Source organism: Oncorhynchus masou, chromosome 14, assembly GCF_036934945.1.
Source record: "Oncorhynchus masou masou isolate Uvic2021 chromosome 14, UVic_Omas_1.1, whole genome shotgun sequence".
NCBI classification, from domain to species: domain Eukaryota; kingdom Metazoa; phylum Chordata; class Actinopteri; order Salmoniformes; family Salmonidae; genus Oncorhynchus; species Oncorhynchus masou.
In genome coordinates this window covers 14,453,064-14,477,102 of record NC_088225.1, presented here as the reverse complement: position 1 = coordinate 14,477,102, position 24,039 = coordinate 14,453,064, and the positions used below count along the sequence as shown (strand labels likewise).

The following is a 24,039-nucleotide window of genomic DNA, read 5'->3' as shown; positions in this document are numbered from 1 at the left end:
CGTTTCCATCTAGTATACGAGTAAATTCACACCGTATTAAAGCTGTGATATAAATGCCGACGGTGTGTCAGTAAAATTATTTATGTGAGAAATTCACGCGACGATGTGGTATGACTCGGGAAACCATTCAGTTTATTGGGCTACATATGAAATCAATTGTTATGAACTTCACAGGTTGGTAAAAGTTCACGGTGATCTTGATGCTCATTTCCAATAGATATTGAGGGTCTAATTCTGGTGACATGATGATCGATGCTTGACTGCCGTTTGACAAATAAACAAATTATCGCTCTTAGGTGTATCAGAGCGACATATTATTTAGACATAGCTCTCTGGGTGTTTCACTTGGGATTATTTAATGAAACCTGTTGGCGAAAGCATATGTACAAAAAAACCCAGTTGTGATCCGGTTGCTTTCCTTTGACCATAAGTGACGTCAAGTCAACAAAAAAAATATGGCTCGATGGCAGTCTCAAACTAGTGCAGTCGATATGCAGTAACATCTCCCTAAAATTCTGCTGATTACTTTAGCGTAAAATATGGTAGACCTAAAGCCAATTAATCAGGTTATGTGTTTAATGAATAATAGACTGTAAAGGGTTTTTGGAAATAGGAAAAGCTACTCTGTAATGTAAAAATTTTGATTTACAGTAAAAGGTCTCTAACCTCGGAACTTGTTAGTGTAGTTCTGGGTCAGGTGTCTATATTTTTTTCCACTAAAATGCCTTTAATAGTCTACTGCCGTTAATTACAGTGACTTCGGAAAGTATTCACCAATGATGACTTTAAAACAGTTACTGAGTTTAAATGTCCGTGATAGAAAACTGAGGATGGACCAACAACATTGTAGTTACTCCACAATACTAACCTAATTGACAGCGTGAAAAGAAGAAATCCTGCACAGAATACAAATATTCGGAAACCTGCATCCTGTTTGCAATAAGGCACTAAAGTAAAACTGCAAAAAAAGTGGCAAAGAAATGAACTTTTTGTCCTGAATACAAGCATTAAGTTTGTGGCAAATCAAACAAATCCCATTTCTATCACAGCCAGTAAACTCTGTAACTGTTTTAAAATAAGCATTGGCCTCATGGTGAAATCTCTGAGTAGTTTCCTTCCTCTCCAGCAACTGAGGGTGCATTAATACCGCATCCATTTACATTACATTTAAGTCATTTAGCAGACGCTCTTATCCAGAGCGACTTACAAATTGGTGAATTCACCTTCTGACATCCAGTGGAACAGCCACTTTACAATAGCATCCAAATGTATATTCAGTGTCTGCTTTCTATATTTTCACCAATCTACTAATAGGTGCCCTTATTTGTGAGGTATTGGAAATCTCCCTGGTCTTTGTGGTTTATTCTGTGCTGAAATGCACTTCTACTCTGAGGGACCTTACATATAATTGTATGTGTAGGCTACAGAGATGGGTTAGCCATTCAAAAGCAATGTTAACTACTATTATTTGACACAGAGTGAGTCGGTGGAATGTATTATGTGACTTGTTAAGCACATTTTTACTCCTGAACTTATTTGGGGTTGCCATAACAGATACTTATTGGCTCCAAACATTTCAAACATTTGTAAAAATGTCTACAAACAAAATTGCACTTTGACATTATGGGTAATTGTGTGTAGATCAGTAACACAAAATTTAAATTAAATCCATTTTAAATTCAGTCTGTAAAACACAACAAAATGTGGAAAAAGTCAAAGGGTGTGAATACTTTCTGAAGGCACTGTACGTGATCAAGTTTAATATGCAGAGTGGTGTACCACTGCTTGGATCTACGAAATAACATCAATGTCAAGGTTGGCTGTAGGCTACTGTCACGTTCTGACCTTAGTTCTTTTATTATGTCTTTGTTTTAGTATGGTCAGGGCGTGAGTTGGGTGGGTTGTCTATGTTCCATTTTCCATGTTGTGTTTGCGTTTGGCCTGGTATGATTCTCAATCAGAGGCAGGTGTCGTTAGTGGTCTCTGATTGAGAATCATACTTAGGTAGCCTTTTCCCATTTGTGTTTCATGGGTGTTTATTTTCTGTTCTGTGTTTAATTTCACCGTTCAGGACTGTTCGTTTGTCGTTTTATTGTTTTTGTTTCAGTGTTCGCTATTGATATTAAAAATCAAGATGAACACTTACCACGCTGCGCTTTGGTCCTCTCCTTCATACGACAACCGTTACAGCTACCACAGAAACAATATGTTTAGGCCTTTACAGTCCATCACACTACCAAAGATTACCTTAAGTATGTCCATTCCTTTGTCTCAGCAAATAGATACTGATTCTTCAAGTCCCCTCCTATCACCACCATCATCATTGATGAAAGCACTTCAGTTCACGCCTCTGCTGATCATGACATGCCAGACTCATTCTAATTCAAATAAATGCTCAAATTAAAATGGAAAGCGTTTACAGCTCCCACTTTGTCAAGATGTAAAAGTTGGTTAAAGGATGACATAACATACTAGTGTGCTACAATACTTAATCTTCTATGAAACACGGCCCTAAACTGACCTGTTTATTGTATCATGGTAATCGAACTAGGTATGTCTATCAGCTTTGAGTCGTCGTAGGCATGTCTCTATCAGCTTTGAGTCGTCGTAGGTATGTCTCTATCAGCTTTGCACATCTGGATTTGGGGATTTTCTCCCATTCTTCCTTGCAGATTTTCTCAAGTTTTGTTAAGTTAGATGCAGTGAACAGCAATCTTCAAGTCTTTCCACAGATTTCCAATGGGATTCAAGTCAGGGCTTTGGCTGACCACTGAAGGACTTTCACATTCTTGTTTGGAAGCCATTCCAGTGTTGCTTTGGCTGTATGCTTGTGGTATTTGTCCTGTCGGAACGTAAATCATTGCCCCAGTCTAAGGTCATTTAGACTCTGAAGAAGGTACTCATCAAGGATTTGCCTGTATTTTGCTCCATTCATTGTTCGCTGACCAATGACCAATCTGGCAGGTTCTCCCATCTCAGCCATGGAACTCTGTAGTTCTGTTAGTGGTCATTGGGGTTCTTGGTCACCTCCCTGACCAAGGTCCTTCTTGCCTGATTGCTCAGTTTGGTCAGACGACCAGCTCTAGGCAGAGTCTGGGTAGTTCCATATTTTCTCAATTTCCAATGATAGAGACCATTGTGCTCTTAGAAACATTTAACACTCTAGAAATTGTTTTATACCCTTCCCCAGATACATGCCTCATCACAATTCTATCTCAGAGATATAAGGACAGTTCCTTGGACTTCAGGATATAGTTTCTGCTCTGACATGCACTGTCAACTGTGGGACCTTATATAGACAGGTGTGTTTCTTTCTAAATCATGTCCAATCAATTGATTTAGCCACAGGTGGACTCCAATCAAGTTGTAGTGACGTCAATGATGATCAAAGGAAATTTAATGCACAGCTCAATTTGAGCTCCTGAATACTGCGAAATTCAGCCCAAATCCTTAGAAAAACCCCAAAACCTCTCACATACACAGACAAAAGACAAGGCACAGCCACATACAAGGTGCCTTATATTATTTGACAAAGGCAAGTTTAATTAGACCTAAATTACACACAAAAATAAAATACTCTTACAAAAATGATAGTGTTAAGTACATCTAATTGCATAAGTCAGCTATAAGAGATATAGTCCTGCTTGTGGATCATGCAAAAAAATGAAGCAACAAAAAGCTGCATCTAAAATTTGACTTGTTAATAAAAAGTTTCATTTTCAGGGAGGCAGCTATGGAGTAATGCAGAGAGATTGTGTAAGAAACAGACTGCCGAGGGATCTTTTAGTGCCACTTAATGTAAATTATTATGTTTAGATATAAAATCAATCAGTCCATGACCTATCTGGTAAATAGATAGAAGTCACCTAGTACATACGGCAACAAATAGTTCTGTATGTGTGAATTTAAAAATAAACTTAAGTTAAATTACAGGTTGTGTGATCCACATTAATAAACAATAACCTATCTGTTATGAACTTGAGTGAAGACCCAAAAGCGGTTTTAACAGAAAACAGAGTTCTTTAATGAAAATACAGGAATGGCATAAATCCTCTACCAACGTTGTCAGCGGAACAAAAAGAACGTTAGTATAGTGCAGGATGCTCCTGCCAGGCAGACTCCGACAGGACAGGACAAGGTGGAAGCAAACGAGACGACAGCTTGCTTCTGGCATCAAAAAACACAAACAAGAATCAGACCCTGAAAGTAGCAGGAACAGAGAAAGAAATAGAGACCTAATCAGAGGGGGAAGAGAGAACAGGTGTGAAAGAGTGAATGAGCTAGTTAGAGGAGATGTAGAGCAGCTGAAGAATGAGAGACAGAGAAGGTAACCTAAAAAGACCAGCAGAGAGAGAGAATGAAGAGAAAGGACAGGAACAGACATAACAAGACATGACAGTACCCCCCCCACTCACCGAGCGCCTCCTGGCGCACTCGAGAGGAAACCTGGCGGCAACGGAGGAAATCATCGATCAGCGAACGGTCCAGCACGTCCCGAGAGGGAACCCAACTCCTCTCCTCAGGACCGTGCCCTCCCAATCACTAGGTACTGATGACCCACGGCCCGAGGGCGCATGTCCAAATCTTACGAACCCTGTAGATGGGTGCGCCTCGACAAGGATGGGGGGAGGGACGGGGCGCGAAGAACGGGCTTAACACAGGAGACATGGAAGACCGGGTGAACGCGACGAAGATAGCGCGGGAGAAGAAGTCGCACTGCGACAGGATTAATGACCTGGGAAATACGGAACGGACCAATGAACCGCGGGGCCAACTTGCGAGAAGCTGTCTTAAGGGAAGGTTCTGAGTGGAGAGCCATACTCTCTGACCGCAACAATATCTAGGACTCTTGGTCCTACGCTTATTAGCGGCCCTCACAGTCTGCGCCCTATTACGGCAAAGTGCCGACCTGACCCCCTTCCAGGTGCGCTCGCAACGCTGGACAAAAGCCTGAGCGGAGGGACGCAGGACTCGGCGAGCTGAGATGAGAACAGCGGAGGCTGGTACCCGAGGCTACACTGAAAGGGGATAGACCAGTAGCAGACGAGGAAGCGAGTTGTGGGCGTACTCTGCCCAGGAGCTGTTCTGACCAAGACGCAGGGTTACGAAAGAAAGACTGCGTAAAATCGACCAACAGTCTGATTGGCCCGTTCGGCTTGACCGTTAGACTGGGGATGAAAGCCCGGACGAGAGACTGACGGAAGCCCCAATCAAACGGCAAAACTCCCTCCAAAATTGAGACGTGAACTGCGGGCCTCTGTCGGGAAACGACGTCAGACGGAAGGCCATGAATTCGGAAAACATTCTCGATAATGATCTGAGCCGTCTCCTTAGCAGAAGGGAGCTTATCGAAGGAATGAAATGAGCCGCCTTAGAGAATCTATCGACAACCGTAAGAATAACTGTCTTCCCCGCTGATGAAGGCAGTCCGGTGATAAAATCTAAAGCGATGTGAGACCACGGTCGAGAGGGAATGGGAAGCGGTCTGAGACGGCCGGCAGGAGGAGAGTTCCCAGATTTAGTCTGCGCGCAGACCGAACAAGCGGCGACAAATCGCGCGTCACGTTCCCGAGTGGGCCACCTGAAACGCTGGCGAATGGAAGCGGCGTACCCCGAACGCCGGGGTGGCCGGCTAACTTGGCAGAGTGGGCCCACTGAAGAACGGCCGGACGAGTAGGAACGGGAACGAACAGAAGGTTCCTAGGACAAGCTCGCGGCGACGGAGTGTGGCGAGTGCTTGCTTACCTGCCTCTCAATTCCCCAGACAGTCAACCCGACAACACGCCCCTCAGGGAGAATCCCATCGGGGTCGGTGGAGACCTCAGAAGAACTGAAGAGACGAGATAAAGCATCAGGTTTGGTGTTTTTGAGCCCGGACGATAAGAAATAACAAACTCGAAACGAGCGAAAAACAGAGCCCAACGAGCCTGACGCGCATTAAGTCGTTTGGCTGAACGGATGTACTCAAGGTTCCTATGGTCAGTCCAAACGACAAAGGAACAGTCGCCCCCTCCAACCACTGTCGCCATTGCCTAGGGCTAAGCGGATGGCGAGCAGTTAGCGATTACCAACATCATAGTTACGTTCTGGCGATAGCGATGAGAGAAAAACGCGCAAGGATGGACCTTGCCGTCAGAGAGAGCGCTGAGAAAGAATGGCTCCCACGCCCACCTCTGACGCGTCAACCTCAACAACAAACTGTCTAGAGATGTCAGGTGTAACAAGAATAGGTGCGGATGTAAACGATTCTTAAGAAGATCAAAAGCTCCCTGGGCGGAAACGGACCAAAAGCACGTCTTAACAGAAGTAAGGGCTGTGAGAGGAGCTGCCACCTGACCGAAATTACGGATGAAACGACGGTGAAGTGGCGAAGCCCAGAAAGCGCTGCAGCTCGACGCGTGACTTAGGAACGGGCCAATCAATGACAGCCTGGACCTTAGCGGGATCCATCTTAATGCCCTCAGCGGAAATAACGGAACCGAGAAAGGGACAGAGGCGGCATGAAAAGTGCACTTCTCAGCCTTCACATAAAGACAGTTCTCCAAAAGGCGCTGGAGGACGCGTCGCACGTGCTGAACATGAATCGAGAGAGACGGTGAAAAAATCAGGATATCGTCCATGTAAACGAAAACAAAAATGTTCAGCATGTCTCTCAGGACGTCGTTAACTAGTGCCTGAAAGACAGCTGGAGCGTTAACGAGGCCGAAAGGAAGAACCCGGTATTCAAAGTGCCCTAACGGAGTGTTAAACGCCGTCTTCCACTCGTCCCCCTCCCTGATGCGCACGAGATGGTAGGCGTTACGAAGGTCAATTTGGTGAAAAACCTGGCTCCCTGCAGGATCTCGAAGGCTGAAGACATAAGAGGAAGCGGATAACGATTCTTAACTGTTATGTCATTCAGCCCTCGATAATCCACGCATGGGCGCAGGGACCACGTCCTTCTTCTGAACAAAAAAAAACCCCCGCTCCGGCGGGGAGGAGGAGGAGACTATGGTACCGGCGTCGAGCGAAACCGACAAATAATCCTCGAGAGCCTTACGTTCGGGAGCCGACAGAGAGTATAATCTACCCGGGGGGAGTAGTTCCCGGAAGGAGATCAATACTACAGTCATCGACCGGTGTGGAGGGAGAGAAGTGGCCTTGGAACGACTGAACACCGTGCGCAGATCGTGATACTCCTCCGGCACCCTGTCAAATCGCCAGGCTCCTCCTGTGAAGAAGAGACAGAGGAAACAGGAGGGATAGCAGACATTAAACAGGTTACATGACAAGAAACATTCCAGGATAGGATAGTATTACTAGACCAATTAATAGAAGGGTTATGGCGCACTAGCCAGGGGATGACCCAAAACAACAGGTGTAAAAGGTGAACGAAAAATTAAAAAAGAAATGGTTTCGCTATGATTACCAGAGACAGTGAGGGTTAAAGGCAGCGTCTCACGCTGAATCTTGGGGAGAGAACTACCATCTAAAGCGAACAAGGCCCTGGGCTCCCCTAACTGTCTGAGAGGAATGTCATGTTCCGAGCCCAGGTCTCGTCCATAAAACAGCCCTCCGCCCCAGAGTCTATCAAGGCACTGCAGGAAGCAGATGAACCGGGCCAGCGGAGATGGACCGGAAAGGTAGTGCGTGATCAGAAGGAGAGGCCTGGTGATTGCGCTCACCAGTAGCCCTCCTCTTACTGATGAGCTCTGGCCTTTTACTGGACATGAGGTGACAAAATGACCAGCGGAGCCGCAGTAGAGACAGGCGATTGGTGATTCTCCGTTCCCTCTCCTTGGCCGAGATGCTAGAATACCCCCCCAGCTGCATAGGCTCAGCATCCGAGCCGGCGGAGGAGGGTGGCAGTGATGCGGCAGGTGGCAGTGATGTGGAGAGGGAGCAACGGAGAACGTGAGCTCCTTTCCACGAGCTCGGCGACGAAGATCAAACCGTCGCTCTATGCGAATAGCGAGAGCTATTAAGGAGTCCAGACTGGAAGGAACCTCCCGGAGGATCTCATCCTTAACCTCGACGTGGAGACCCTCCAGAAAACGAGCGAGCAAAGCCGGCTCGTTCCAGTCACTAGAGGCAGCGAGAGTACGAAACTCAATAGAATAATCCGTTATGGATCTATTCCCCTGACATAGGAAGACAGGGCCCTGGAAGCCTCCTGCGCCAAAAACAGAACGGTCAAAACCCGTATCATCTCCTCCTTAAAGTCCTGATACTGGTTAATACACTCAGCCCTCTCGCCTCCCAGACTGCCGTGCCCCACTCACGCGCCCGTCCGGTGGGAGAGAAATGACGTAGGCGATCAGGCTGCGCTCCTGGGTAAGTGTTGGGCTGGAGAGAGAACACCACATCACACTGAGTGAGGAATGAGCGGCACTCAGTGGGCTCCCCAGAGTAACACGAGCGGGTTGTTGATCCTGGGCTCCGGAGACTCGGAAACCCTGGAAGTGGGCGGTGGATCGAGGTGGAGTTGGTGAACCTGTCTTGTGAGGTCGGAGACTTGGACGGCCAGGGTCTCAACGGCATGTTGAGCAGCAGACAATTCCTCCTCGTGTCTGCCTAGCATCGCTCCCTGGATCTCGACGGCGGAGTGAAAAGGGTCCGGAGCCGCTGGGTCCATTCTTGGTCTGATTCTTCTGTTTGAACTTGAGTGAAGACCCAAAAGCGGTTTTAACAGAAAACAGAGTTCTTTAATGAAAATACAGGAATGGCATAAATCCTCTACCAACGTTGTCAGCGGAACAAAAAGAACGTTAGTATAGTGCAGGATGCTCCTGCCAGGCAGACTCCGACAGGACAGGACAAGGTGGAAGCAAACGAGACGACAGCTTGCTTCTGGCATCAAAAAACACAAACAAGAATCAGACCCTGAAAGTAGCAGGAACAGAGAAAGAAATAGAGACCTAATCAGAGGGGAAGAGAACAGGTGTGAAAGAGTGAATGAGCTAGTTAGAGGAGATGTAGAGCAGCTGAAGAATGAGAGACAGAGAGAAGGTAACCTAAAAGACCAGCAGAGAGAAGAGAATGAAGAGAAAGGACAGGAACAGACATAACAAGACATGACACTATCACAGTACAAAGCACCATCTGAGGACACGTAACTTTGCATACACCTCTATAAAAGAAAAAGATGAGCAATTAATTGTCAATGTATGCTAACTTTAAGAACAGTCCATGGTCATAGATTACTAGACAGGCAGTCATTAAAACAAATAAGAAAACATTCAACAATTTGTTTGAATGAGTAGAAAATAAATATGTTCTCCCCCAAACCCATACTTGTAGAGCTAGGTTCAGGTGAGTAGAATTAGGGTTCATCTCATTCATTCAGATTTCATTTATAGCCAATATGGAGATATAGAAACCCAACTATCGTATGTCAATGTCTACTGTTGGGTTACAATACATATGACAAATGTAGACTTTATAGCCACTCAACTTAATGCACTGTATAAGACATTCAACCATTACAGAGGAAAGGGTGTTGTATCTGACCACGTCAGCTCCCAAATAATACAACAACTAATATGACATCTCCTGAGAAGGTGGCTTGAGGTCAGAGTGATGTTTGTTCAATTCATTGCAACTTTTTGTATGTAGTTTGCTATGCGCCCATCTCAGCCCCAGGTATAGACTGGTTGCCAATATCTTATTTAGCACCAGAAGACCATAACTGGAAGGTAGTAGTAGTTATTTGCCAGAATGACAAGAGTAGCACATACAAAGGATGTGTGTAATCTTCACATAACAAAATGCATCAGGGTAGCAGGGACTCTTAGCCATTATTTTGTGGGGACAGAGAAGATCCCTATGAAGATCCGTAAAAAATTATTTATTATTTATGTGAGAAATTCACACGATGATATGATATGACTCGGGGAAACCATTCAGTTTATTGGGCTACATATGAAATCAATTATTATGAACTTCACAGGTTGGTAAAAGTTCACGGTGATCTTGATGCTCATTTCCAATAGATATTGAGGGTCTAATTCTGGTGACATGAAGATCGATGCTTGACTGCCGTTTGACAAATAAACAAATTATCGCTCTTAGGTGTATCAGAGCGACATATTATTTAGACATAGCTCTCTGGGTGTTTCACTTGGGATTATTTAATGAAACCTGTTGGCGAAAGCATATGTACAAAAAAAAACAGTTGTGATCCGGTTGCTTTCCTTTGACCATAAGTGACCTCAAGTCAACAAAACAAATATGGCTCGATGGCAGTCTCAAACTAGTGCAGTCGATATGCAGTAACATTTCCTAAAATTCTGCTGATTACTTTAGCGTAAAAGATGGAAGACCTAAAGCCACTTAATCAGGTTATGTGTTTAATGAATAATAGACTGTAAAGGGTTTTGGAAATAGGAAAAGCTACTCTGTAATGTAAAAATGTTGATTTACAGTAAAAGGTCCCTAACCTCGGAACTTGTTAGTGTAATTCTGGGTCAGGTGTCTATATTTTTTTCCACTAAAATGCCTTTAATAGTCTACTGCCGTTAATTACAGTGACTTTAGGAAAGTATTCACCAATGATGACTTTAAAACAGTTACTGAGTTTAAATGTCCGTGATAGAAAACTGAGGATGGACCAACAACATTGTAGTTACTCCACAATACTAACCTAATTGACAGTGTGAAAAGAAGAAATCCTGCACAGAATACAAATATTCGGAAACCTGCATCCTGTTTGCAATAAGGCACTAAAGTAAAACTGCAAAAAAGTGGCAAAGAAATGAACTTTTTGTCCTGAATACAAGCATTGCGTTTGTGGCAAATCAAACAAATCCCATTTCTATCACAGCCAGTAAACTCTGTAACTGTTTTAAAATAAGCATTGGCCTCATGGTGAAATCTCTGAGTAGTTTCCTTCCTCTCCGGCAACTGAGGGTGCATTAATACCGCATCCAAATGTATATTCAGTGTCTGCTTTCTATATTTTCACCCATCTACTAATAGGTGCCCTTATTTGTGAGGCATTGGAAATCTCCCTGGTCTTTGTGGTTTAATCTGTGCTGAAATGCACTTCTACTTTGAGGGACCTTACATATAATTGTATGTGTAGGCTACAGAGATGGGTTAGCCATTCAAAAGCAATGTTAACTATTATTTGACATAGAGTGAGTCGGTGGAATATATTATGTGACTTGTTAAGCACATTTTTACTCCTGAACTTATTTGGGGTTGCCATAACAGATACTTATTGGCTCCAAACATTTCAAACATTTGTAAAAATGTCTACAAACAAAACTGCACTTTGACATTATGGGTAATTGTGTGTAGATCAGTAACACAACATCTAAATTGAATCCATTTTAATTTCAGTCTAAAACACAACAAAATGTGGAAAAAGTCAAAGGGTGTGAATACTTTCTGAAGGCACTGTATGTGATCAAGTTTAATATGCAGATTGGTGTACCACTGCTTGGATCTATGAAATAACATCAATGTCAAGGTTGGCTGTAGGCTACTGTCACGTTCTGACCTTAGTTCTTTTATTATGTCTTTGTTTTAGTATGGTCAGGGCGTGAGTTGGGTGGGTTTGTCTATGTTCCGTTATCTATGTTGTGTTTGCGTTTGGCCTGGTATGGTTCTCAATCAGAGGCAGGTGTCGTTAGTGGTCTCTGATTGAGAATCATACTTAGGTAGCCTTTTCCCATTTGTGTTTCGTGGGTGTTTATTTTCTGTTCTGTGTTTAATTTCACTGTTCAGGACTGTTCGTTTGTCGTTTTATTGTTTTTGTTTCAGTGTTCACTATTGATATTAAAATCAAGATGAACACTTTACACACCCACCAACCAAGGACAAAGCAGCGTGGTATCAGGCAGCAGCGAGATCAGGACTGTCACAACTTGGGACGAGATAGACAGGTGGTCAGTCGACCCAGGGAGAGTGCCGGAGTCCGCCTGGGTTTCTCTGGAACAGTGTGAGGAGGGATACCGGCGAATGGAGTTGGCACGGCGATCAAGGAAGACCGATAGGCAGCCCCAAAAATTATTGGGGGGTGGCTCACGGGGGAGTGTGGCTAAGTCAGGTAGGAGACCTGAGCCAACTTGCCGTGCTTACCGTGGAGAGAGGGGCCGGGCAGGCACCGTGTTATGCATGAGGTGCACGGTGTCCCCGATGCGCAGGCATAGCCTGGTGCAATACATAGCAGCGCCTCGTATCGGCCGGGCAAGAGTGGGCATCGAGCCAGGTGCCATGAAGCCGGCTCAGCGCATCTGGTCTCCAGCGCATCTCCTCGGGCCGGGGTACATGGTACCAGACTTACGCATGGTATCCCCGGTTCGCCAGCACAGCCCAGTGCGGGCCATTCCACCTCGCCGCACTGGCCTGGCTACAGGGAGCATTCAACCAGGTAAGGTTGGGCAAGCTCGGTGCTCGAAAGCTCCAGTGCGCCTTCACGATCCGGACTATCCGGTGCCACCTCCACGCACCGCCCAGAGCTGCCAGAGTCTCACACCTGCCCAGCGCTGCCGGAGTCTCCCTCCTTCCCAGCGCTGCCAGAGTCTCCCGTCTGCCCTGAGCTGCCGGAGTCTCCCGTCTGCCCTGAGCTGCCGGAGTCTCCCGTCTGCCCTGAGCTGCCGGAATCTCCCGTCTGCCCTGAGCTGCAGGTGTCTCCCGTCTGTCCTGAGCTGCAGGTGTCTCCCGTCTGCCCTGAGCTGCAGGTGTCTCCCGTCTGCCCTGAGCTGCCGGAGTCTCCCGTCTGTCCTGAGCTGCCGCAGTCTCCCGTCAGTCCTGAGCTGCCGGTGTCCCCGTCTGTCCTGAGCTGCAGGTGTCTCCCGTCTGCCCTGAGCTGCCGGAGTCTCCCGTCTGCCCTGAGCTGCCGGAGTCTCCCGTCTGCACTGAGCTGCCGGAATCTCCCGTCTGCCCTGAGCTGCCGGAGTCTCGTCTGTCCTGAGCTGCAGGTGTCTCCCGTTGTGTTTCGTGGGTGTTTATTTTCTGTTCTGTGTTTAATTTCTCCGTTCAGGACTGTTCGTTTGTCATTTTATTGTTTTTGTTTCAGTGTTCACTATTGATATTAAAAATCAAGATGAACACTTACACACACACACCCACCATCCAAGGACCAAGCAGCGTGGTATCAGGCAGCAGCGAGATCTGGACTATGTCACAACTTGGGACGAGATAGACAGGTGGTCAGTCGACCCAGGAGAGTGCCGGAGTCCGCCTGGGTTTCTCTGGAACAGTGTGAGGAGGTATACCGGCGAATGGAATAGGCACGGCGATCAAGGAAGCCAGAGAGGCAGCCCCAAAAAATTATTGGGGTGGCACACGGGGAGTGTGGCTAAGTCAGGTAGGAGACCTGAGCCAACTCGCCGTGCTTACCGTGGAGAGAGAGGGGCCGGGCAGGCACCGTGTTATGCCGTGAGGTGCACGGTGTCCCCGGTGCACAGGCATAGCCCGGTGCAATACATATCAGCGCCTCGTATCGGCTGGGCTGGAGTGGGCATCGAGCCAGGTGCCATGAGCGCATCTGGTCTCCAGTGCATCTCCTCGGGCCGGGGTACATGGTACCAGCCTTACGCATGGTATCCCTGGTTCGCCAGCACAGCCCAGTGCGGGCCATTCCACCTCGCCGCACTGGCCGGGCTACAGGGAGCATTCAACCAGGTAAGGTTGGGCAAGCTCGGTGCTCGAGAGCTCCAGTGCGCATTCACGATCCGGTCTATCCGGTGCCACCTCCACGCACCGCCCAGAGGTGCCAGAGTCTCCCCCTCCTGCCCAGCGCTGCCGGAGTCGCCCTCCTGCCCAGCGCTGCCGGAGTCTCCCTCCTGCTCAGCGCTGCCGGAGTCTCCCGTCTGCCCTGAGCTGCCGGAGTCTCCCGTCTGCCCTGAGCTGCCCGAGTCTCCCGTCTGCCCTGAGCTGCCGGAGTCTCCCGTCTGCCCTGAGCTGCCGGAGTCTCCCGTCTGTCCTGAGCTGCAGGTGTCTCCCGTCTGCCCTGAGCTGCAGGTGTCTCCCGTCTGCCCTGAGCTGCCGGAGTCTCCCGTCTGTCCTGAGCTGCCACAGTCTCCCGTCAGTCCTGAGCTGCCGGAGTCTCCCGTCTGCCCTGAGCTGCAGGTGTCTCCCGTCTGTCCTGAGCTGCAGGTGTCTCCCGTCTGCCCTGAGCTGCCGGAGTCTCCCGTCTGTCCTGAGCTGCAGGTGTCTCCCGTCTGTCCTGAGCTGCAGGTGTCTCCCCTTAGTTCTTTTATTATGTCTTTGTTTTAGTATGGTCAGGGCGTGAGTTGGGTGGGTTGTCTATGTTCCATTTTCCATGTTGTGTTTGCGTTTGGCCTGGTATGATTCTCAATCAGAGGCAGGTGTCGTTAGTGGTCTCTGATTGAGAATCATACTTAGGTAGCCTTTTCCCATTTGTGTTTCATGGGTGTTTATTTTCTGTTCTGTGTTTAATTTCACCGTTCAGGACTGTTCGTTTGTCGTTTTATTGTTTTTGTTTCAGTGTTCGCTATTGATATTAAAAATCAAGATGAACACTTACCAGGCTGCGCTTTGGTCCTCTCCTTCATACGACAACCGTTACAGCTACCACAGAAACAATATGTTTAGGCCTTTACAGTCCATCACACTACCAAAGATTACCTTAAGTATGTCCATTCCTTTGTCTCAGCAAATAGATACTGATTCTTCAAGTCCCCTCCTATCACCACCATCATCATTGATGAAAGCACTTCAGTTCACGCCTCTGCTGATCATGACATGCCAGACTCATTCTAATTCAAATAAATGCTCAAATTAAAATGGAAAGCGTTTACAGCTCCCACTTTGTCAAGATGTAAAAGTTGGTTAAAGGATGACATAACATACTAGTGTGCTACAATACTTAATCTTCTATGAAACACGGCCCTAAACTGACCTGTTTATTGTATCATGGTAATCGAACTAGGTATGTCTATCAGCTTTGAGTCGTCGTAGGCATGTCTCTATCAGCTTTGAGTCGTCGTAGGTATGTCTCTATCAGCTTTGCACATCTGGATTTGGGGATTTTCTCCCATTCTTCCTTGCAGATTTTCTCAAGTTTTGTTAAGTTAGATGCAGTGAACAGCAATCTTCAAGTCTTTCCACAGATTTCCAATGGGATTCAAGTCAGGGCTTTGGCTGACCACTGAAGGACTTTCACATTCTTGTTTGGAAGCCATTCCAGTGTTGCTTTGGCTGTATGCTTGTGGTATTTGTCCTGTCGGAACGTAAATCATTGCCCCAGTCTAAGGTCATTTAGACTCTGAAGAAGGTACTCATCAAGGATTTGCCTGTATTTTGCTCCATTCATTGTTCGCTGACCAATGACCAATCTGGCAGGTTCTCCCATCTCAGCCATGGAACTCTGTAGTTCTGTTAGTGGTCATTGGGGTTCTTGGTCACCTCCTGACCAAGGTCCTTCTTGCCTGATTGCTCAGTTTGGTCAGACGACCAGCTCTAGGCAGAGTCTGGGTAGTTCCATATTTTCTCAATTTCCAATGATAGAGACCATTGTGCTCTTAGAAACATTTAACACTCTAGAAATTGTTTTATACCCTTCCCCAGATACATGCCTCATCACAATTCTATCTCAGAGATATAAGGACAGTTCCTTGGACTTCAGGATATAGTTTCTGCTCTGACATGCACTGTCAACTGTGGGACCTTATATAGACAGGTGTGTTTCTTTCTAAATCATGTCCAATCAATTGATTTAGCCACAGGTGGACTCCAATCAAGTTGTAGTGACGTCAATGATGATCAAAGGAAATTTAATGCACAGCTCAATTTGAGCTCCTGAATACTGCGAAATTCAGCCCAAATCCTTAGAAAAACCCCAAAACCTCTCACATACACAGACAAAAGACAAGGCACAGCCACATACAAGGTGCCTCATATTATTTGACAAAGGCAAGTTTAATTAGACCTAAATTACACACAAAAATAAAATACTCTTACAAAAATGATAGTGTTAAGTACATCTAATTGCATAAGTCAGCTATAAGAGATATAGTCCTGCTTGTGGATCATGCAAAAAAATGAAGCAACAAAAAGCTGCATCTAAAATTTGACTTGTTAATAAAAAGTTTCATTCTTCAGGGAGGCAGCTATGGAGTAATGCAGAGAGATTGTGTAAGAAACAGACTGCCGAGGGATCTTTTAGTGCCACTTAATGTAAATTATTATGTTTAGATATAAAATCAATCAGTCCATGACCTATCTGGTAAATAGATAGAAGTCACCTAGTACATACGGCAACAAATAGTTCTGTATGTGTGAATTTAAAAATAAACTTAAGTTAAATTACAGGTTGTGTGATCCACATTAATAAACAATAACCTATCACAGTACAAAGCACCATCTGAGGACACGTCACTTTGCATACACCTCTATAAAAGAAAAATATGAGCAATTAATTGTCAATGCTATGCTAACTTTAAGAACAGTCCATGGTCATAGATTACTAGACAGGCAGTCATTAAAACAAATAAGAAAACATTCAACAATTTGTTTGAATGAGTAGAAAATAAATATGTTCTCCCCCAAACCCATACTTGTAGAGCTAGGTTCAGGTGAGTAGAATTAGGGGGTTCATCTCATTCATTCAGATTTCATTTATAGCCAATATGGAGATATAGAAACCCAACTATCATATGTCAATGTCTACTGTTGGGTTACAATACATGACAAATGTAGACTTTATAGCCACTCAACTTAATGTACTGTATAAGACATTCAACCATTACAGAGGAAAGGGTGTTGTATCTGACCACGTCAGCTCCCAAATAATACAACAACTAATATGACATCTCCTGAGAAGGTGGCTTGAGGTTAGAGTGATGTTTGTTCAATTCATTGCAACTTTTTGTATGTAGTTTGCTATGCGCCCATCTCAGCCCCAGGTATAAGACTGGTTGCCAATATCTTGTTTAGCACCAGAAGACCATAACTGGAAGGTAGTAGTAGTTATTTGCCAGAATGACAAGAGTAGCACATACAAAGGATGTGTGTAATCTTCACATAACAAAATGCATCAGGGTAGCAGGGACTCTTAGCCATTATTTGGTGGGGACAGAGAAGATCCCTATGAAGAAACAATCATGAAATCATGAGAAAGGCCTATGGAACTCATCATACATAGCCCATCACAAGTACCTACTGGATGATGTCACTGGAATTTAAAGGGTCAGGTTAATATCTAAATAGTTGAAAAGATTCAGTCAAAAGTATTATGGCACTCAGAGGACTGTGTGTATTAAAGACAACCCACCCTTAAGACCACCTCTCTACGTAGGAAAGAGGCTATGTAAAGATTTCCCCCACAGCAATCTAAGTGTACTTCTTTCAAGCTTAAATAGTAACACTTTTAATATATATATTTTTTATTTTCTGCAATAATGGCAAAAGCTTTCTGAAATATAACAGAAATAAATTATATATATTATATATAATTTTAGTGTTTATTTTTTCATTTTCCCATTATATAAAAATAATACCATTCAAGATATTTATTTAAATTTCCAAACAAGCTTAGATGTCAGACGTGTGACACTGGTTTCTGGGAATGGAGCGCTGAAAACCAGCCTGCTTTCTTTGGACAGGGTCGTTGACAATGGGGCCCTGCATGTCTTTCTCCATAAGGTCAAGTTCTGAACATGTGCTCCATGTCCAGCCTCTGAGTGAAGATAGATGCCCCAAGAGTCCTCAGTGGTAGAAAATGATTCAGTCACCAGGGGGTGCTAAGGAGCCTTCATGCTCCCTTCAGTCCCTGCCTCCAAACATAGCAAGCACCATTCAGTGTTGTTGGTAACCGTGGGTAACAATGTACTCCATCAAACCAGTGATACCAATCTTGTTTATGTGGCCAATGTTTTGTTTAGTTGTGGACTTCATGTTCTGCTTGGTAAGATGGTAAGTAGCTACATGGAATACTGACTATTTTTTATAATGCTAAAACTAAACTTATTTAAAAAAAAAAGGAAGAGCCAGCCATTTTCGCAGTTCCACAAGTTAGTAAATAGTCTGAGTTATTAGCAGCTGAAAATGCTATTTTTTAAAAGAGGGGGGTGGGGGGAAACCCCTAGACAGACGAGATTGCTCGCTCAGGTCTCCTCTGTCTCCCCCCCTCGGCCTGGCCACATGTCCCTATTGTGGGCGAGAGAGTCCTTGGGCCACTGGACCACAGACGCCCCCCTTCCCCTGGGTGAACTGGATGGTGGGGTCTGACTATGGTCGAGTTCCTCCACTCCTTGTTCCTGCCGACCCCTGCGTCAGCAGCGTCTCATTCCACAGCAAAGCCACACGTCTCCTCGATAGCAGTGAGCAGCTTGTCATACAGCTTGTCATAGTTCTCGTAGGGAGGAATGTCGATCCGGTTGAAGCTGAACAAACAGAGGGCAAGAGAGACTTGAGCCTGAGCCTTTGGTATTAGGACCTCTCTATGTTCATGGTTAACAGATACATGGGTGGAAACCTAAACCTAAAGCATGATGTTGATATATCAAAGTGCCCTTCCCAGCTTTGACAAAGGCAAACATTGTTCCTGAAGGGCAAGCTGCAGGGTCAGAGCAGGCAGACACTCACCAGGTGTGGGCTTTGGGCAGGTTGTTGGAGCTGGCATCGATCTGGTGGATGGTGAAGAGTCGTGGGCCTGCAGCACCTGTAACATATCAACAGTTACTGTGAAGCACAACGGCAGAGCACCCTTCACTCAGTACTGTACTGGACAGCTTGCTCAGCACTCTGCGGCGCCAAGTGTGGGCACTAAGAGCACTGGGTTTGTGTATGTTGTCATTGGCCTGCGCGGACCTTGGTATTTAGACCAGCAGCAGCGATGGTCCTGTTATGTAACATGGAAGAGCAGAGTGAAGCGGCATGTCAGACAGGAAGAGCAGTGGATCACAGTGTGTTCCGCATGCCTGGGTGCTCTCTGGGCATCCTGTCTGACAGACTGGACTCACTGAACTACTGGACTCTGCTCAGCCTGTTCTGCAGAGGGTTCGGCTCAGGCAACAACAACAACACACTGAGGCCTGCTGAGCTGCCTCGGGGTAGAGTAGAGTATAATACAAGCAACCCTCACCCATCTCTCTCTGGCATAAACATTTGTTACGCTGTCATAACAAATGTTATAAGCCATCATAACAATCAATATTACATTCCTATAGGGGGTGGACAAGGGCAAGCTAGCAACTCTCCCAGTGAAACATTGAGAACCTAACTACGTAGCTGCTGTACATGTCCCAGGAGGGTGAGTGCTGTGAGGGTACCTTGGAGGGCTTTGAAGCCTTGCAGGGGGACCCTGGAGGAGCCGGTGACAAACTGCAGCAACCTGGCCCGGCGCTCCTCATCATACGACTCCACGGCCTTCCAGAACCACTTGACGATGTTGGTGTCAGGGGTGCAGTGCTTCAGCCGCGTGTTGGACTTCCAGTCGTTGATGTCGATCTTACCCAGGCCACACACTATGAGCTGAGGTGGAGAGAGGGAGAGAATGTGAAATGAAAGTCAAAGGGAAACTGTAGGGAGGAAATGGATGAGGAAAATGCTGATGTCTGGGAGAATGCAGTCCTTTATAAAGGATGGACAGTGAAGGTAAGTACTGCTAGTCTGGGGGATGTGTCTCATTCACACCTCCAGCTCTTTCTCGTCGAAGGCCTTGAGGAGGTGCTGTGAGATGACCTCGTTGAAGCCCTTCTGCAGGGCCAGGAACTGAGCCTCGATGCCTCGCAGGAAACGCCAGTTCACATACAGCCTGTCGGGAGCGTGGGAGAGGGAAAGAGAGAGTCAGAGATCGATGATTCATACTGGAACGTGAAGGCATAGCCATGATTCTGAGCCTCTTTGAGGGGTATAGCAAAGCCTTTCACATGTACTTCACTCCCTGATCCCAGGTCAGTTAACTGTGGCTGGTCACTTGCAGCTAAGCTCATCTGAAATCCAACAGTATCTCCTCCCTGCTGGGCTTGACTGTCGACTGCTAGACCAGCTCTCTTCCTGTGTGGTGAGGAGGGGTCGGTGGGGGAGAACTCACCTGACATACTCCTTCTTGGTGTCCTGGGTGACCTGGATGATTTTGCCGTTGGGTTTGAGTTCGTGCTGGATGATCTCCCCGTAGGCATTGTGCTCCACACAGAAGGTGTGGTCCAACACGCCTGTGATGTCATTGTCCCTGAGAGGTGAGAGAGACGGACAGGGGGGTTAGAGAGAGATGGTGCTGGGGGAGGGGGAATGTTAATGTATGTACGGATCAAAGTTCAGTTGACGAGCTCATCATGTGTAGCTACATGATCATGAGTGGTTCTTTTAGGGACTTTAAAAGTACACCAGTCGATGTTATAGTTCACATACACCAAATTAGTACCCGATGAATTAAAATGAGCCATCACAAACTATTGTCATTAAAAACCATGTTAATCTCTGTGTGCGCATCTTGGTCTGTATGAGGATGTTGTTCCCATTTCCTTCCTACTCACAGGATCCAGACCAGGCTGTTGTGGAGGTCTGGGTCCACTGACTCCATGTCGTCCAGGGTGATGGGTTTCCCCAGCAGCTGTTTGTAGAAGGGCAGGGTGAAGCCCCCGTCTATGTAGTGGCCGTGGAACACTGCCATGCCCATGATACGACCCACAAAGTGGAAGTAGGACAGGTGCTCCTGGGAGGGGGACAGAAACACCTTTAGTCCTCGTAAACACTTCATAGTACATCCATTCAGCATGGCATCTCTCAGTCTTCAGAGAACTACCAAGATTGAGCAACTCAAGGCAGAATCCTAACTTAACTTAAGATGCATGCATGCAAATCAAACGTTTTCTTAAGTCATGCATTGATGTCGATGGGAGATTTGCGCTATAGCTCAGATTTCCTCACGCATGTCTTAAGTTAGGATTGGGCCCTTGGTAAATAATAAATACCTACTATTCTTACAGCTGGGAATTTATTGCAGTGCGTAATCCAAAGGTTATGACTCAAAAGGTGAGCAGCAGCAACCAAACTATTTGCTGTTGTAAACTATTTCCCTTATGATGGATTTAATAACCAAATGCTATAGAGGCGGTAAAGATTCTCAACACAGTAACTAAATAGTTGCCGAATTCATCACCAGTCTCAATGAGATCTAGCATCTAGCATGAGAACAGCTGATAGGGAAATGGAAGGCCAAACAAATAAACAGGCAGAGGAGAGACAAGAGGCAGAAATATTGTGCAAGACTAGAGCAGATGAGCGGTCCGTGTGACCTGGTCTTTCACATCACAGTGGGGTGGGCTGGTGGCGGCGTCTGGGCCTCTGACTCACCGGGTTGACGGCTGAGTCGGGGTTAATCTGCAGGGTGTAGATGTCATCGCGGGAGTACTGGAACAGGCCGTAGTACGGATTCAGCATCTCATGGGACAGCAGATACAGCCACTCCCTGCACACACAGGAGACACAGAGAGGGACAGATAAAGAGAGACAGACGATGAGAACATCCATTGTTAAATCTCTTGATCCATTAAATATTTCTTAAAGGCAGGGAACATCAATTTCAGAAAGTGAATAGTCCATGGCAATTTAAAAAGCAGAAGTATAATTCTCAGATTAGGTGCTTTAAATCCATATTACCCCTTGGGGGCCAACCTTGTTTCAGCAGATGGTGGCATTCAAATCCAAATCAAATCAAGTGTTATTTGTCACATACGTCCTAAACAACAGGTGTAGACTAACAGTGAAATGCTTACTGATGGGCCCTTCCCAACAACGGAGAGAGAAAAATATAGAACAAATAATAACACGAGGAATAAATACACAATGAGATAACTTGGCTATATGCTTGAGTCAAAAGAGTTGGTGCAAAGAGGGTCAATGCAGATAGTCCGGGCAGCTATTTGGTTAACTAGTTAGTAGTAATGTCTTGGGGTAGAAGCTGTTCAAGTCCTGTTGGTTCCAGACCTGGTGCATTCACTTCTCTAACACACAATAGAAATCTTCTTTGTTCCATGATGATGCATATTGAGCATAACTTAGTTTTTTCCTCATGCTTTGCTGTGGATTCCTACCTGGCCACTCCTCCGTAGTCCAGCCCCTCCTCCCCTTTAAACTTCACCATCAGTCTCTTCCACAGGTCCTTCGGCCTCATCTTCATCACCTGGCGGTAAGACTCCTGTAACACATACAGAGATATACCATTGTAACCAACGGGACTGGGATGGAGGACTGCACCCCCAAACTTACTGAGTACTTCCATCAGAGACCATCTGGTAAATACTGTGCAGTCCAGGGTCTGTGGCCAGAGGGATGCATCTATCTGCACTGTAACGTCTGTGTGTGAGTGATGCTGGCTCTGGGGACTGAGCCAAAGAATAAACATTCCTGTGCTCTGTCATTTAGGACCAGCTTGGCTGGCCCCTACCTGCCTAGCAATGATGTACGCCCTCTCCTCCCCTACGAAAGTAACCTGAGTGTCCATTTCCCCCTTAATCAAAGCGCATTATCAGGAGGTGCGGGTGATAAGAGGACATTTCCCAACGTGACACATTCCACCAAGCTATCCCGTGAGTCTCACCACCCCCCCACCACTGTCCCAGTCTCAGTGGCTCATGGGAAACGGGGTAGGAATGCAGAGCATGAGTCTGGCCAAGCCCGGCCTGTCTTAAACATGCAAACCAATGACCAAAGACCTGTGCAATTCCAAATTGCTTCAAGCTGAAGACAAAAAAAACGAAGAAAAGAAGGAACTGTCCAGAAACAATGATGAGAAACACCCCGTGTTCCTCGCCAGAGGGGGCTTCTGTAGAACATTAGACAGCAGTGTTTTAGTTACAAACCTTCCCCCTGGTACTCAGAGACTGGGATCATTACACCCCACTCTGGGTTGGTGCGTTCACCCCACATGCCGAGAGCTGCAGACACAGGCCCACAATGTCCAGCACATTCCAAGTGTCGGGGACAGTCTCATTAAAAGTGGATTGGGAGAATAATACTAAACAGACAGAACAGAAGAGTGGAACAATAACACCGCTTTCCCCCCAGAGCTGGTCCACCGTGCCCTCCAGTTACACTGAGGATGTGTCAGCGGTGACACCAGAGAAATAAGGCCTCTTAGCTTCAATAGAATGTACACACTGAGACAGCTTGACAGTCCACCAGCTGACACTTGCCCACACAGTCGTATTTCGAACAGCTCGGCGTGTCCAGAAAAGCAATGAAGTTACGTCTAGCCTTAAAATCCACCCCCATCTCCCTTTCGTGTTGAGATCAGCCAACAAAAACGTCTTCCTTCAGATTAACAGACAAAGCTGTTCCAGCACATTCCATCACATATTTTACGAGGGTCATGTAGTCTGTTGCAGGTGTTGTTGCTCTGATGAGGCTCCACACCTCCCAAACTAGAAAACCTCCCCCACTGAGGAGTGCACTTCACAAAAGCCTCATTTCAAATACGAGGTCTGCTTTGGATATGAACATACTCTCTTCACACATCATAGATAATAGCGTGGTGGATAACGCCGTGGCAGAAACATGACGAGCAACAACCTTGAGAGGAGAGGGAAGTAGAGGATGGGAAAACCATTGCCTGAGGTTTGAAAGTGAGATAAACTATCTGGTATAATAAACTTTTACAAGTGTAAATAAGAGTGAAGAAAATGTCCAGAGTTGATGCTTTCCTTCAGGATCGAGATAGTCAACCTCTTCAGTAATACTAATTAAAGAGTCAATAATGCTGGTTGTGTTCAAGAACTGAGGGAATAACACTAATTTGACGGTCTCACCTCAAAGATCTCCTCGCGGGACACCTCTATGCGGCAGTGGCCTGCCTGGGGCTGCTGCTGGGACAGCTCCTGGCGGAGGATCTTCAGCTTCTGCACCAGGTCCCTCTTGTACTTGGGCACCGTGAGGCACTCGGCCTCCTCTGGCAGATTACCTGGAGACACTAGTGCCTGCTGGGCCTGCTCCTTCAGCTGGATCTGACGGCTGGGGATGGAGAAAAAGTGAAAGAGGAGAGTTGGAGAGGGAAAGATCATTGTTGAGACTTGGGGTCGTAACAACACATACAGGTACACAAAAATAAAACACCACAAAAAAATGTATAACTAGAAACCCTAAAAA

General features: G+C 46.1%; 1 protein-coding gene across 3 annotated transcripts in view; it reads right to left on the bottom strand.

Annotated features, from left to right (window-relative positions):
• Positions 1–15,835: 15,835 nt before the first annotated feature.
• Positions 15,836–24,039, bottom strand: part of LOC135554336 (E3 ubiquitin-protein ligase SMURF2) — a 51,954-nt gene continuing 43,750 nt past the window's right edge. For all 3 annotated transcript variants that reach the window (XM_064986590.1, XM_064986592.1, XM_064986593.1), the window contains 9 exons: positions 23,703–23,904; positions 21,990–22,093; positions 21,250–21,364; positions 20,430–20,608; positions 19,988–20,125; positions 19,588–19,708; positions 19,224–19,425; positions 18,538–18,613; positions 15,836–18,335 (listed from right to left, as the gene is read on the bottom strand). In XM_064986590.1, the coding sequence (XP_064842662.1) occupies positions 18,236–18,335; positions 18,538–18,613; positions 19,224–19,425; positions 19,588–19,708; positions 19,988–20,125; positions 20,430–20,608; positions 21,250–21,364; positions 21,990–22,093; positions 23,703–23,904 (1,237 nt within the window). In that variant the 3' untranslated portion in view covers positions 15,836–18,235. The remainder of the gene's footprint in view (positions 18,336–18,537; positions 18,614–19,223; positions 19,426–19,587; positions 19,709–19,987; positions 20,126–20,429; positions 20,609–21,249; positions 21,365–21,989; positions 22,094–23,702; positions 23,905–24,039) is intronic.